We start from the raw sequence: 15,120 nt of genomic DNA, 5'->3' as shown, positions 1-15,120 counted from the left end.
ATAAATAGAAAAGTCTGGCATTAACCACTTAAACTGTTGAAATTCTGTCGGCTTNTGAGTTGTTCGCTTTTAAGCCAATCCATAATTCAGATCGTCGTATCATAAGCGATTTTAAAGCTTGTAATTTATTATATGATTCAATCTGGACTAGCTGCTTGCCAAGACTTATACAATACTTTTTGGATAGACTAAAAATTAAGCTCTCATAATATGAAGTTACGCAAGTAGAGCCAAATAGCACAGATGGAGCCTTGCAGAATTCATCCCCTAAACGAAAATACAACGTTAGTATAGTCACTGGGTTAGTTTATTAACAATTCCTATATTTATACGTTGTTTGTAGTAATTTATAAATTGCATCAACTTTTAATAAAGAAAAGAGCTTACTGAATGGAATAAAATAACTAGACAGCAGATACGATGTCAGAGTCCAGTTTGAAGAGGTATTTCTCAGATCTTAACGTAGATCGAATTTAAAAATTTAATAATTATGCAAGATTATGATTGCATTAACATCTCAGAATTCGTTTATGCCGTAATAGAACTATATAGTATAACTACTATACTTTATTAATCTCTATTTTGTAGCTTAAGTTCGTCTGAAACGATCGTTAGATTAACGATTTAATTTCAATCCAAACTGTAAGTATTTCAAACCAATTCATGACTTTTAATATTTTACTTAATCTACCAGCAAAGCTGAATTCTTTGTGTAATACTAGGTAACAGTTTTGCCCGTCCTTACCTAGCTGGCATATAAAGGAAAAGTTATCAGCGCAATTTAAGTTGATCCAGGACAGCTGAGTACTAGATTTTCCTAAAGATACACCAGCACATAACTTTGCTGAATTAATAACTATATTCTCATGCCATGAGTTCCAATTTCCAACGGTATTATTGCTATTTATCCATTTAGCATGAGTAAATGTTCCATTTAAATCCATAAGGCCGATCCAGTAATGTGCCAAATGCAAGCTATTCATACTTTTACGTAATGCTTGTATTATACCAAGAAGAATAGTATCCTCATCAGCATCGCTGATCTCCACTAAACTACCTTTATAAGTGTTTTCACAATAACTTCTAGCACTATAGAATGATGCTTGTGATTGGCTGATAAAATAACGCTTGAAATTATGGCTAAACCATCTATCACCTGGTCAGAGATAAAAGAAATGACTTAATAATAGCTTTATTCTTGATTTATTATACTATAATTCCTATACGATAATTAAAATTTATAACAATTACATAATTAATACTTCTATGACCTATTTTATTACCAGATGCATTTGCCATTTTAATATTGTTAAATGCAACGGAGCATAACAAACTTCCGATAACAATCCATTTTAAAGCAGAAATCTAAATAGAACGGAGAAATTAGATAGCAGCTTTAACAGTAATATGAATTTCAGCTAAATGTAAAAACAATCTAATGAATTATCAGTGCCTTTTATTTAATAAAATATGATTTTAAAGCTTTAAAGTTCACACATTGAATCTATGTACTGGGAATGATTATAATTTGTAAATTTGCGTACTGTTCTGATAATGCGGGCTTGTCGATACGTTATGAAACATGTTATAACTCATTAGGGTTGCAGTTAGTAGTTACCAGTTACCGGCAATCATAAGTAATTATATTTGCTTGCGAAGTCTAAGCACCATCCTGTGCGCTGTTTGATTTAGTTACTTTCAGTAGTGAAATCTAGAGATCCTTAGTGAGATCCATCGTGATCTATATTGTCTTACTTAGATCGTAAGGTCAAATAATATTCAACATCGTTTTGGATAATTAATTGGTCTCAAATAAAGAGTAACGTAGGACTAACAGATATTGTTTAGAAGTAGTCCAATTAATACATTAGTAAGAGTATTTCGAGAGTTTCTAGCATCTGTGAATGAAATAGTTCTCATACAATACGTTAAAACTACTGAACGGTAACATCTGTATCGTATCCATACATATTGCATAGATTCTTTTATATATTATACTTCGTCAATTTTTCTGCTTTAGCCAATACACCAGTATTTATTCCTTGAAATTTGATCATAATTTCATTTCCCAACTTTCTGTATTAATAATAGATCCAATATACGTATGTTTGCTTATATTACATTATTGTCGTTATCATTAAATATTATAGCGGAAAATAACCGTCTATCTACCTTTTTTTGAAGTTATCTAAAGTATTTTGTATTATATAGTATCTTAGTTTTAGGTAAAAATTTTACTAAAAGTGCGCTTTCTATAGCATAAAGTGATAAATAACGATGATCTAATAGCTATTCTAAGAAAATAAGAGTATGCAAATAACAGTAAAATAAGTTGAATCTTAAAAAATTGATTAATATTTCAACATTCAAGAATGATAGCTATTAACAATCCTAAGATTACATTAAATCAGCTATAGCTATAGCTTATAACACAAAATTAGGGTATTTTGTAATAGTCAATAATATGCCTCTTGTTTTTCAATAAAATATTATAGTATTATTTTCAACAAAAGTTTTTCTGATAGCGACAGCAAGTCACATATATCCATCTTTGAAGAATTTTTCAATAAAAATAAAGACAGCTGCATGAATGATGAAATAGAATAACTGAAAAGACATTTTTGCAAGAATAAGGGCTAAAAATTACGGTAATCGAAATTAAATAATTCTCGGAAAGCACGGTTTGAATTCTAAATGATTTCATTTTCTGTTAAAACCATAGATTACGCTTAAGTTTGTATCATTGCAGTAATTCGTAAATTGCCAGACAACTTTAGCATGTCATCAATTTATAGAGTATAATATATGAAACAGTTTATTAAAGACGCTTTTAGGAATCTCGCAATGCCTGAGAAGTTATTTTAGTTTATTGTTAACTTATCTATTCGAATCGCACATTTCGAGATTAGTCAGAGTTCTTAAATTAAAGTAAAGTACATTATTGAGTACTAAAGTAAGTAACAGCGTCAAAGCATTTTAATTCATAAAACGGAGAAAGTTTCTCTGAAATCGGCCGATAATGCATAATGTTTGCCGTGTTAAGGGAAATATTCAGGTATGATATAATATTTAATGGTCAAGTGCAAATAGCAGGGCTGTCATTATATCAATCTAGTGTAGATTATATATCATCGAGCAAATTTGTAAAAACAGATCCTAAATTTTAATAGTAACTAGTTTTGCTGCTTACCTTACGAATTGGTCTATAAGACATGATTCATCAATCTTAGATTCACTTCGTCACTCGCTAATATGCGGGATAAAAATACAAAATTCTGCTTTTGTAATTCATCGATGCTCGTATGTTCTATAAAAGTTTTCAGCGTATTTCTTATATTATGATACTTCTAAACAATGATAGATAAAATGCCTCAAATTTTATGAGATAATGGCGTTTACATTTTGTTAGATGCATTATATAATTATTATTGTAGCAGACTAAATATTGTTCATTATTATAAAAGAGTAAAGTAACAATTCATTTCTAGTCAATTATCAATCACAAAACGTCAGTAAGGTGCAATGACTTTATTAAAAATTTTGCTTTAATGCTTTAGTGATTTTGCTTTAATTGTTACCGTTTCCAAGAAATAATAATGATCAATTTTCGCGAGCGACTAGGTTGACACTATAGAATTTACTCGTTATTATATTCGAGACTATACAACTAAAACATTCAAAAAAGAAATTGCCGATAAGACGGATTAACTTAACAGAATCAAAGCTATCCTATATTTCAACAATGGCGATTCACTTTTAATATTTTATTATAGGCTAATCACCAGTCCATCGAAATCGATTTTATAGAACGAGTTGATGCTGATAAATTCATTCTATTCAAGCTTAGTCTAATAAAAGTTGTTTACTAGCGCAATATCTTTTGAAACTATTTCAAAGTAAGATTTCAGAGATATTAGTCTATCACTGAAATATAATCGAGGACCAAGGCTTGACAGTGAAATACAGAAATGCTTAAGCCTATTCTTCCATTAAATTTTTCACTTCAACTTGGCAGAAAGAATAACTTTACGATCAATTCAGCCAGTTCAGTAACACAGATTCTATAATCAACTTGGAAATCTATACCAACAATTAATCTCATTCAAATCTATGTTTATTTTTTGTATCATTCAGTAAACAATTGTTTTCTTTTAATGCATAATTCTACGTACAAATGCAACAAATTATTCTTATCCCAACGCAGCAGACTGCTGAGCAACGCAGCCAATCAAATCTTAATTATTGTAAACTAAAAGTGTAAGAAGTTTAGAATTTATGACTAACGGTTCGACGCAACAACATATTATTTTCTTCTTCATTTATTAAAAAAATGAATGGATAGCCTAAAATGGCGGCTCTATTTTTGCAAATTGCCATGTGCCTACACTTCATTACATAAAATACTGGCATGATTGACTATAACGAAAGCAGAAGATTGAATGGAATGTGATAGCTAATTTTAAAGTAATTACCGCTAGCGCATTAACAATAAAATAGCGAATCATTTAATGTCGTAGGCTTAAGTTCCTTTCGTACACGTTCTTACATATAAAGTTTGCAACTATAGCAAAATACTAAGTCCGCGGCCTGACTTGTTCTCTCTAGTACTGTAAAGAATCCGTTATAAAACTGATATTACTGAAAGTTTTTTATTACCAGAAGACTATATTTTATCAGTATACACCTCCACACGAAATAGTCTATGAAACTCAATCGTTCATTGAAATAAACACCAATATGTAATGAAACTACATAAACATCAGTTACCATTGCTATGATAACTCTATAGAAATACTCTAATATCTATAAAACACATGTATAAGAATAAACAAATTTGTTATCGTTGAATTTCATGTAAAGTCATTAAACAAAATTGTTACTGTTACAAAATTGCCTCGCGACATGGCCATAAGTTATTGCCTTTCAAAATTACTAAAATGTTCTCAAAGCAATCGCATTTTTATTCTTAACCTCAATTTAAGGCGATATTAGAGATCCTCCATCTACTAGTATTAACTCGATCAAGTTGGTTTGTGTTTATTTACATTCTACTTCCAACCGAAGTAAATTGTGTGCTATTGTATTAAATCAGCAAATAACAATGAAAATTTAATCTTGTATCGAGAAAAATTAAAACTTAACACTGGAAATCTATTATCAGAATTATCCTCCCCGACATCTACCCACAATACGACTCCACAGTAAATACTAACGATCTCCTATTAGACTAAACTAAACCTAAACTTTTATTAAAATGCCAACCAATTTATAATCAATATACAAAATATGTAATTATCAGTACTTAGATAAATTATAATGCTAAGATGTTATCTATTGGAAGCATATGAAAACGTCATAGATAAATTAATATCAACACATTTGTAGATAAGTAATCTTATGATAACTTCGCTACTCCTGGAAAGTAGGTTATAGTGAGGCCCCGATAGTGATAAATAAGATAGTACAGTAGACTAGGGTGTTAGAATCACCTATTAAGAGTTATGTTCATCGTAAATAGTTAGTGGATGATGTTTGAGATGTTAGTCCTAATGTTAAGAGAGTCAGAAGACTTCCAAGTCAGTGGAAGCCTTACACAATTGCCATAGCACTTGACCTAACCAAATCACAAGTGGGGACTTGTGACACCATATTGAGTAGCGTAGGGAATATTATAGGATAGGTTAAATAGAATTTTACTTGAATTGACTGCAAGAGGGATTCAATAAACATATTTGTCAATAGGCCTTCAAGAAATGTATTAAAAGCCGACTCTTTTAGAGACGAAGGGAGTCGATAGCCTTCGAGCTAGCTGTGTCTAGCTGCGTAATCTGAAGTTCTACTACTTTAGTGTTCAATAGTAAATTTTAAGTAATAAACTATTTTTAACCGCTACACTGAGGAATAATCATCGGGTAACCAGATATCGTAGGGCTAAAGGAAGTGCATATTACAGCTACACTAAAGTTATTCCGTAACAATAACTTAATTGGCTCAATTTAACAAATTTTTACATTTGAGATTCGGCATTAAAGGTGCAGAAGAAGATTAAAATATGTTAAGGATGGCATGTTTTGCAAAATTGCAACATTGAATAGAGCACTGTTTCTAGTCATTATTAATTGTGCAGTTAATAAAATTACATTCGATTTAGCAATATCTTGTAGTACTTCGACCAAATAAATCTTAGATATTGTTGCCTTTCTAGTGCAATACTGAGCAATGAAGACTCTCAAGTAAATGCGGTATTATCTCTAGACAGTCAAATAGGCATTTACAACACATCGAATGAACTCATATGGGTAATATATTGGTTTATGATTTCTATTCTTAGCAATGTAGCCTCGTCATAACTTTCAGTTGTTAAAGCCTAGTAAAAATTAAAATTTCATCCTACGAATTAATTATTGGTATGAACTTTCAGAATGATCTCATTAGACTGTAATTTAAGTAATTGAACTAAAAATCAATTTGATCCAATAACAATATATTGCTTTGAGCGCAAACATGTGCTTTCAGGCCCATTATTATTAGGCTGTTTTAAATTAAATGCAAGAATCTTTCCATTAATCTCCAAAATCCTAACCTACCTTATTTGCTGTATTTTTATATGAACGAATTTCAAATATACTCGTATCAGTTTTAAAAATGAAATCTTCTAAATCTGATCCAATACTAAATATTTCAATGCATTACTTAAAAGATGAAATGGCCCGTTACTCAACCACTTTTATAATTAGCGACGGTTTAGTAAAGAATTATCTTAAGCGAGAGTAAAATTTCCGAGTTCTTCATGATTTAGCCTGTGGTATTATACTGGTATTTCGTTCTGTCAGTTTCTACTAGCTTGAAATTTAGCAGCTTTAAATTCGTATTCCTAGCCAGTAAAGGATTATAAAGTGTAAATAATACTGTTGATATAAATAAGTATCTCCTTTGTAGCCGTTTTTTTATTCAGTTGCGTTACTATCATAATAGGTATACTAATAATCATTCGTAATAGCTTTCTCTCCAGTTGACGTAATACCCAGTTCACGACAAAAAGCACTATTTTTTAACTTATCATATAGTACGATGCTAAAAGATAACTATAAATCAGATATTACTCCCATCTTTGAATCTATTCAAAGTTATAACTAGCCAATAATGATCATGAGTCAAGGTACGATAACATTAACTATTATTAAATTATTAATAGCCCAAAAATTATCGAGGCTACTTTGTTATGACGAGCGTTCTAGGGCATGAAAGCCTGGCAGTTCTTAGGTACTCCGATAGTTATCACCGATAGTTGTTCACTACGAGACACTAAGCATTTCAACTTGGATAGCTTGGAATGATTTTTATTACTACAAGTTCAATTCATTCAAATACCTTCCAGTTAAATGAGTACTTAGCAACAACAGAACCTCAGCGTGTCTGGCAATTATAAATAACCTATCCTTAAGCTACAGTATGGATCTAGTTACCGTACTATAGTATAATTGCTATACAAAATCATAGCATACTTTGTGATTGACTTTATCAAATGTAATAGTCTGTGTTAAGATACCTTTAAAAATATGATTCATTTGTAAGTACCAACCTGCTTCAAACATAACATTTAGGTGCATTATAGTATTACATGCTTAGCGAAATACTCTTCCAAAATGAAATTAATCAAAAACGATGTAAGCACAAAGTATTACTTACGACAAGCATAAAATTGTTAATATTAGCTTGGGAATGAGAACAACATAGAATAAGTTTGCCTCTCGACATGCTCTTTTAGTCATCTTGCCAGCAATATAAATACCTCCTTCATGGTTAAAAGACCCAAATACTAATCGGTGCGCCTCTAAAAATATAACTTAGAAGTCCGTGACTTTGCAAACTAGTTCATATCGCTAACCGTACGCAGGTAGCTATCTGTATGAGTTCGAAAAATAAATAAATACCTATTACGGTACCATAATTACTGCGTCAAGAACATAGAATTACAGTTATAATAATAATTGAAATATTGCTTTAAGACATTTTAATAATTGATGTTTTTCATTAAAGTATTGTATGAATGGTTATCTTGAGTTAAGCTTAATATTGCTATAATTGATATTTCGCATTGAAGCATTGTACATTCGCAACAGATATCTTATATTACAATAATTGATATTTTTGATATGTTAATGTACAAATGTATTAGATTAACTAGTATTGTAACCTGTTTGTAAATTTTAGAAAGTATAAAAGTATGTAGTAAAAGGACTAAAAGTAGAGTCCTTTGTAGTTTTTAGTATGTAATTAGTATTATTTTACTATAGAAATACCTAGAAAGTGATAGTGTCTTTAAGTTTTCCCCTGCCAAATCATCATGTCGCCATCTTTTCTTCTTCATTATTTTGCAAGGTATTATATAGATTACTATAGAAGTAGCCCTATAGAGCAAATGCCTAATCTAAAGAAAGGGCGTTTGATCGTCTATTCAAATTGTAAAGAAATTTGACTTAGTAGCAAAACCCTATCCTTAGAGAAAGGGGATTTATAACATGACGATAAAGTACTGTAATGTAGTCTATACTCGTACAGTTACAGTACAATCTGACGCTAAAACATCAACTGTCAATACTCGCGAATACTAAGCGATATTAATGTCAGAAAAGTAGTCGTAGTAGTCATATAAATTTTTTTGATAAGCGATTACTGTGATCTTCATAAAAAGCGAATTTTTCCGGATTTGTGTCCGATATAGTTTTCGGATTCTGGGACCGGTCGGGTTTGTGTCCGATATAATTTTCCTGTTTTGGAACCGGTCGGGTTTATTTTTAATTTATGTCTGAATTATAATTTTTCTGTTTTAATTTTTGGATTTTTGTTCATGAAAAATATCGTAGGAGTTGATTTTGAGATTTGGACTTTTTGTCATGAATTTGAAACTTTGGAATTTTATGACGTGACTTGAAGTCACATTAGGAGATTTAGTGAGGAAAATAGAAAATAAGATGGAAATTGGTAGAGGTTGTGTTGATTGTTAGGTAGTTAGAATGTTGTTTTTATGACTAAATCTTGATGTTTAAAGGTTGATTTTTAGACTTTTATAGTGTATTAATGATAGAAATTATGTTAGAAATGAAGTTTGATGTATTTTTATAGTTAGCTTGTTACTTTTATAGTGTTTTGTAAGGGAATCGTAGGGTAAATTGTGTCTGAACTTTGAATGATTTTTGTTTTCTTAAATGGTGCAAAGTAGTTTTCTAAAACGGATCTTAAGAGCGATTGGTTAGCAAATGTTTAGTTTTAAATACCTCTGACGGCTCTACGAAGCCTATAAATGATAGTGCAATTAGAAAATTTAGAGGGAGAGTAGAAGAAGATTTTATTTGAAGAACTTGTTGAATTTAAAAGGCCTTCGGGGTCGAATTGTCGTAAGTTAAAACGTTCTTCTTTTTGAAAGGTTGTTTGGTCGTTAACAGTTTTTTTTTTGTCTGTCATTTATTTTAATAATACTTAAAGCTAAGTATTTGTAAGGTTGTTCGGTTTATACTTCTCTCCATTTTTGTTTTGAAATAAATTGTTGTTCGGTTATTTCCCCAAATTTTATTTGGTGTCAAAGTATTAGCGTTAAGTCGACCGGAGTGCAACGAAAGTAGAATCAAAGTTTGTTAAAGTTTCGTAGCTTGATCTCTACATATTTCATTTCATTACAAGCATATAGTAATTAGGCAATTAAGATAGAGAAAAGAGAAATAAATTTATTCTTTTCTACGCATCTTTTATAATACGTTTTTTAAATTTTATTACGGTAAACCAATAGGAAATTGTCCACGAAGTATAATGGAGTTACTTAAGTAAGAGCACCTTACATCACTAATAGTTGATACAGTACAGTAGCTATATAATATTGATAGAAGAGCAGTAAAAGTTTACAAAGAAAAATAAGATTTAGTTCTCATCCTAAGAGCGTTCTGAAATTAGGCTGTGTCACAACCGAGATTGTAACACAAGAATTAAACGGGATTCTTTCCTCTAAAGTAGACTTAACTATCTAAGCAACTAACTCTAAGCACTCTTTAATCAACCAAACTTAGATTCGAGTCTTAGACGATAGATTACTCACGTTAAGGATCAAAACTTTATTCTAGAAGCTATTTTATTAAAATGTCCGATTGAACCCTACGGCATCTAGTCACACAAGGAATTGTCCGACTATGCGGCAGTTAAAAAAAGTTTATTACTTAAAAATATTACTGTTGAAATTTACAGTAGTAGAACTTATGTAATGAAGGTTAATATTTAGTATTCCCCTTCATAGAATATTTCTTTATTTAATAATGTATTATAAGATGATTTAAAATTTTAGTGTAGGACTTGCAAGTAATATCCAAATTAGTGTAGATGATAGTGGAAGGATTGTGTCAGACAGTATAATGTTATACCTATTGCAAGACTCACTTAAACGGCTTTTTAATTTATAAAGTAAAATATATTAAATAAACTGGTGTTTTTCCCCTAATCTCTATCTTGGTTCAAAGTGTCACCAACCTTAGTGTATCTTAGCAAAATTAAGCTAAATTATTACACTTAGATGACGCAACTACACACGCACAATTTGCTCAGGGCTACCGACCTACTCCTGCTCCAAGGAGTGGGCCGTTTATACATTTCTATATAAGCCTAATAGAGTGCCCCTAACACCACTAATCTACTATCTTATTTACTCGGGGCTCTGCGTAATCTCGTTTTCCTACATAAGCATTGTCAAGATTTTTGATCTTATATTAAGCTATACATCAAAATTCCGATAAGATGGAAACATCTTTCTTAATGTTTGTTAGAGAAAAAAATATACTACGACTTAAAAGCCGATCATTCTGTAATGGTACACAATTTATTTCCTAGGACATATATGTATTATAGGTTTAGAATTCAGTATTTACAGTATTGAATGCCTTTTTGCAACGATCTCAAATAGATAGGATTACTTCCCGTCGAATTTACATTTTGCACCCTCCTATGTACTATCAAACTACTAAGATCATAAAGTTTGATATTAATTTACCCGACTGTGAGTTTATTCAATACGTTTTAACTGCATATGTAAATATTTCATACACCTACGTAGATATTAGCATGTACCGTACTTTATCTGCGATAAACCTGACTTAGAGCGATCTATTAAAGCTAATTTTAAAAAATGGTTTTATATATCCATCTTCCTATATTATTAATTTTCATTGTATAATATTTGCACTCCGCATGGCTCTAGTATACCATGGTCATATCTACTCACTCTTTGACCTCTAGTTTTGTCACCTATATATCCTCTATTGAAAAAAATATTGATTTTTCATCAGGATTTAATCCTTTCTAGATGATATACGAAATAATATTATGCAGAATTTTATTAGATAAGACGCAATAAAGCCAACTCATCAAGATGATATAAATATGAATTTTAATCAAGACATTTACAGTTTGAGAAAGTAGATAGCTTGCCCTACATGACCTCGTTTATCTTTCGCAAGGCTTACTATACTGCACGTTATATCAATGAAGGCTAGAAATTGGCATTTATCATACGGACATCAATCTTAAGGTTCTTTAGTAGTACGGTATGTGTAAATATATTGTTGTTCATTTGTACCAGCTTTAAAAAAGCTTAATACATGAAAATGGATTGAAATCATAACATTTACGATATTCTTAGACTCGCGCAAATAATGGAAATGATTAACGTTTCTTTAAAAAGTGAATAACATTAGAAATATAATTATACTCTGTTTAATTTTTAGTTAGATTTTGGGCACTTTCAGAATGATTGGCAGTATACTCAATTTTACTTCCTAGAAACTGTTATACTATAAAAACTTAAAACTTTTCATATATTGTTGTGGTCGAGTAGTCGAAAATATAGCTCTAGTATGAAAGTAACGCACCATATATAGCTTATAAAAGGTTTCCATAGCATCGCTAAATAGTCTTTTTTCAGTAATAGGTATTAACCATTATTAATGGCTTCAATTTTAAGATTTTACTTGATCCTAAATAAATTAACTTAGGCAAGTAAACACTTAAATTTTACATTTGCCATTTATTAAATTTCATATTAATCAGAAACTATTAATAAGTATAAAATCTGAATCTTATAAGAATTATACTTAAGCAAACTACAATATTTGCTAGAAAATATCAAAATTGTAACGATAGAATTCAATTTAAAAGAATCAACTGGATCAACAGTTATTTTTAGTATTTTTCTTATAGTATATCAGGAAATTGAGATCTATTTAGCTTATCATATCTGTTAAGATGATCAGAATATCAACCTGCATTGTATGACGCATTATAATGGCAATCGTCTTCTCTAAAGAAAATAACATTCTGAATGGATTTCCGATAGATCATCTGACTGCATGAGGTGAAAGTCGAAAATTAGTTAGAAATGTAATTACTAATCATATCATTGAATGCAAAAAACGCTATTCTTTATAATTAACTACTATGATTCTGCTTGCTAGCAATATAATGTAGAAGTACGGAATGTTAATAACGCATTAAAAGGTAAAATGTGGCCTACATTACAATACTTCATAAATACTTAAAAGTGATATCGTCTAAATACTTTACTAATTAACTTTCGTTAACGTGATAAGAAGCTCACGCTGCCAGTAATACCGTAATTATTGCTAATTTGCGTAAATATTTTATTATTTACATGGTCATCAAGCTACTACCAGTTTCTCAGCCCCAATTAAAACTCTACTAAAACGGATGTTAAATAAATTTATCTGCCACGTACTAAAAACGAATCAATTTGAAACAGATGTTAAATACAAATGACACTTACCTTGGAATGAGAATGCAATACGACACATTATTCATTCCGAACTCGATTAAACTTGATTAATTAGTTGATTGCAAATAATAATCGTTAAGTATTTAATTAGATGACTGTAATTGATAATATAATTCTATTTCATATATTGTTTGAGGGCCTATCGTTCGTGAAGTAACAATTTTATTCATAGTTAGTCAATTCTATTGTCTGAAGCCTTTAGTCCGATAAATGATAAAAATTTAGGAACCATTTTACTGGAATATAATGATAGTAGTAATTATTTATGATAAACAACTCGCAACAGAAATGATTGCCGCTTATTGTCCTCAATGATCAATAGTGATTTAGTGACGACTTTGTTATAGTCAAGTATTTATTTTACAAGCATGGTAACAATTACCAATACTAAACTATATAATATTTCACAAGATGAAATGCTTTAATAATACCATTTGATTAAGACTACAGTAAGTGAATATTTCCAGACAGTCAATGAATTATCCTACCTTTTTTAGCTCACTTGCTTTATATTCTAGCAGTTGATACCAGTATTTATAATTCGAATGCGAATAATATCAAACACAAGACTGATAAGAATCTAGAAGCCATGTCAAAGTTTTCCCTTTATTCAGTAAGTATGAAGTAAGCACTTATTATTTCAGAATTTTCTGAGTTATTATATTTTCATTCTGGTTTTTGGAATTAAAATAAAATAAATCGGTTTGATTTTGCACTAATGCTCACTAATTATTAAAAACATATGTCGTAGCATGTGAAAATAATGATATTTTTAAGTATTTATCGCTAAAACTTGATAACTGGGACATATTCGCGTTCACCAACTAAAACAAATATCTTTGTATTGATGACCTAAAGTTAAAGAGAAGCTTTGGTAATAAGTTTCACTTTTATTAATTGAATATCGATAAAATTTTCAAAATTTGCTATACGGATGTAACTAATATGATGTAGAAATGTACTCACGCCACCCTAGATCTGACAATTACCCATAGGCAAAACGGTTAAATACAATTTTTTTAATTTAACATTTTTGATAACACTAATAAAATCTCAGCACTTCTTTAATAGTATTATCTAAGCTGGATCGATGGCTTAAAGAAATTCACGTATTAAAATAGTTTTCTACAAGTTCTTCATTGCTTTATATTTACTGTTCGTATGGGTAATAATTTGTATCACAGTCATTTACTATTTCCATTCTTGTACAATTAATTATCAATCTTTATCAAAATGATTTACTCTTGCTTTTGCTTGATAATTAAAAATTTGCTTATTTCCATCAACCATCTCATCAGAAAGTCAATCTGCGCTTATTATGTTCGTTTTAGGGTTAAATTGTGTTAATTGATGTACGATCATTTATAGTAGAATAGTTACGTAATAATATCTATAGATTCCGATGTAATTGAAAAACTTTGTTATGTATAACCATCGAAATGCGATATTACTTGTACAATGAAAATTGATTTTGTATTTATTTTGACAAAGTAAATAACGTTTGATATCATTCAGTAATGTTTATAGAATCTTTTATCTAAATTGCATCTTTTACGTAAGAATACGAACTGACGTTAAATGCAAATTCTAATTTTAAAATTTAAATTAAATATTGCTATAGGATTTTATAATTATCATCGTAAATTTCATTTTTATTTCGTATATTGAAAGCTTGAATTAACTCATTTACTGTAGCTAATTTTATAATTTTACCCAAATATCCTAATGTAGTGACAGTACTTTAGTTGTATTAATTAATATAATTGCAAAGGAGAAGCCGCGTCATTCTACTTCCTGTAGAAGAGCGTAATTAAAATACAGAAAGAGCAAAGTACAATAATTATGATAATTTAAAGATTTATTTTTATTTTGTACTCGTTTTAGACTAGTATCATCTAGTTTTGAAATATTTACCTGGCTGTTCAGTTAATCTGCTGAAACTATTCCATACGAATATTATTCTAATAATCATGAATCTAATATTCCACATTAAGCAATCTATCATAAACTTATCAAAGAGGCAATAGAATCCTGCTGGGCTGCTCTTAATATGAATGAGAGAAGGCTTTGCATATTTGCAAAGGCGCTATAATGATGCTATAGTTGGAAACTACACCAGCAGTGTAATATGATAATTAATACTGTATAAAATTAGCGATTTGACGAATGGTCTATTAAATGTTTTTATTAGGCTTAAAGATTTACTTACTAAGTTACAAGGTATTTATTAACCAAACAGCTTTAATTCCCTGAATATATATTATTGGCGATATTTAAACGTTGGTTATAGT

At 30.0% G+C, this 15,120-nt stretch overlaps 1 protein-coding gene across 1 annotated transcript; it reads right to left on the bottom strand.

The window, feature by feature from the left end:
• Positions 1 to 611: 611 nt before the first annotated feature.
• On the bottom strand, positions 612 to 3,214 carry TRIADDRAFT_59346 (uncharacterized protein; the record flags this gene model as incomplete). The annotated part of the gene is made up of 3 exons (XM_002115265.1): positions 612 to 1,156; positions 1,284 to 1,365; positions 3,191 to 3,214. The coding sequence occupies 3 exons, from the start codon at positions 3,212 to 3,214 to the stop codon at positions 612 to 614; spliced, it is 651 nt and encodes a 216-aa protein (XP_002115301.1).
• Between the last annotated feature and the right edge of the window lie 11,906 nt (positions 3,215 to 15,120).

Source organism: Trichoplax adhaerens, genomic scaffold (assembly GCF_000150275.1).
Source record: "Trichoplax adhaerens TRIADscaffold_10 genomic scaffold, whole genome shotgun sequence".
Classification (NCBI taxonomy): domain Eukaryota; kingdom Metazoa; phylum Placozoa; class Uniplacotomia; order Trichoplacea; family Trichoplacidae; genus Trichoplax; species Trichoplax adhaerens.
This window is presented reverse-complemented; position numbering and strand designations above follow the sequence as displayed.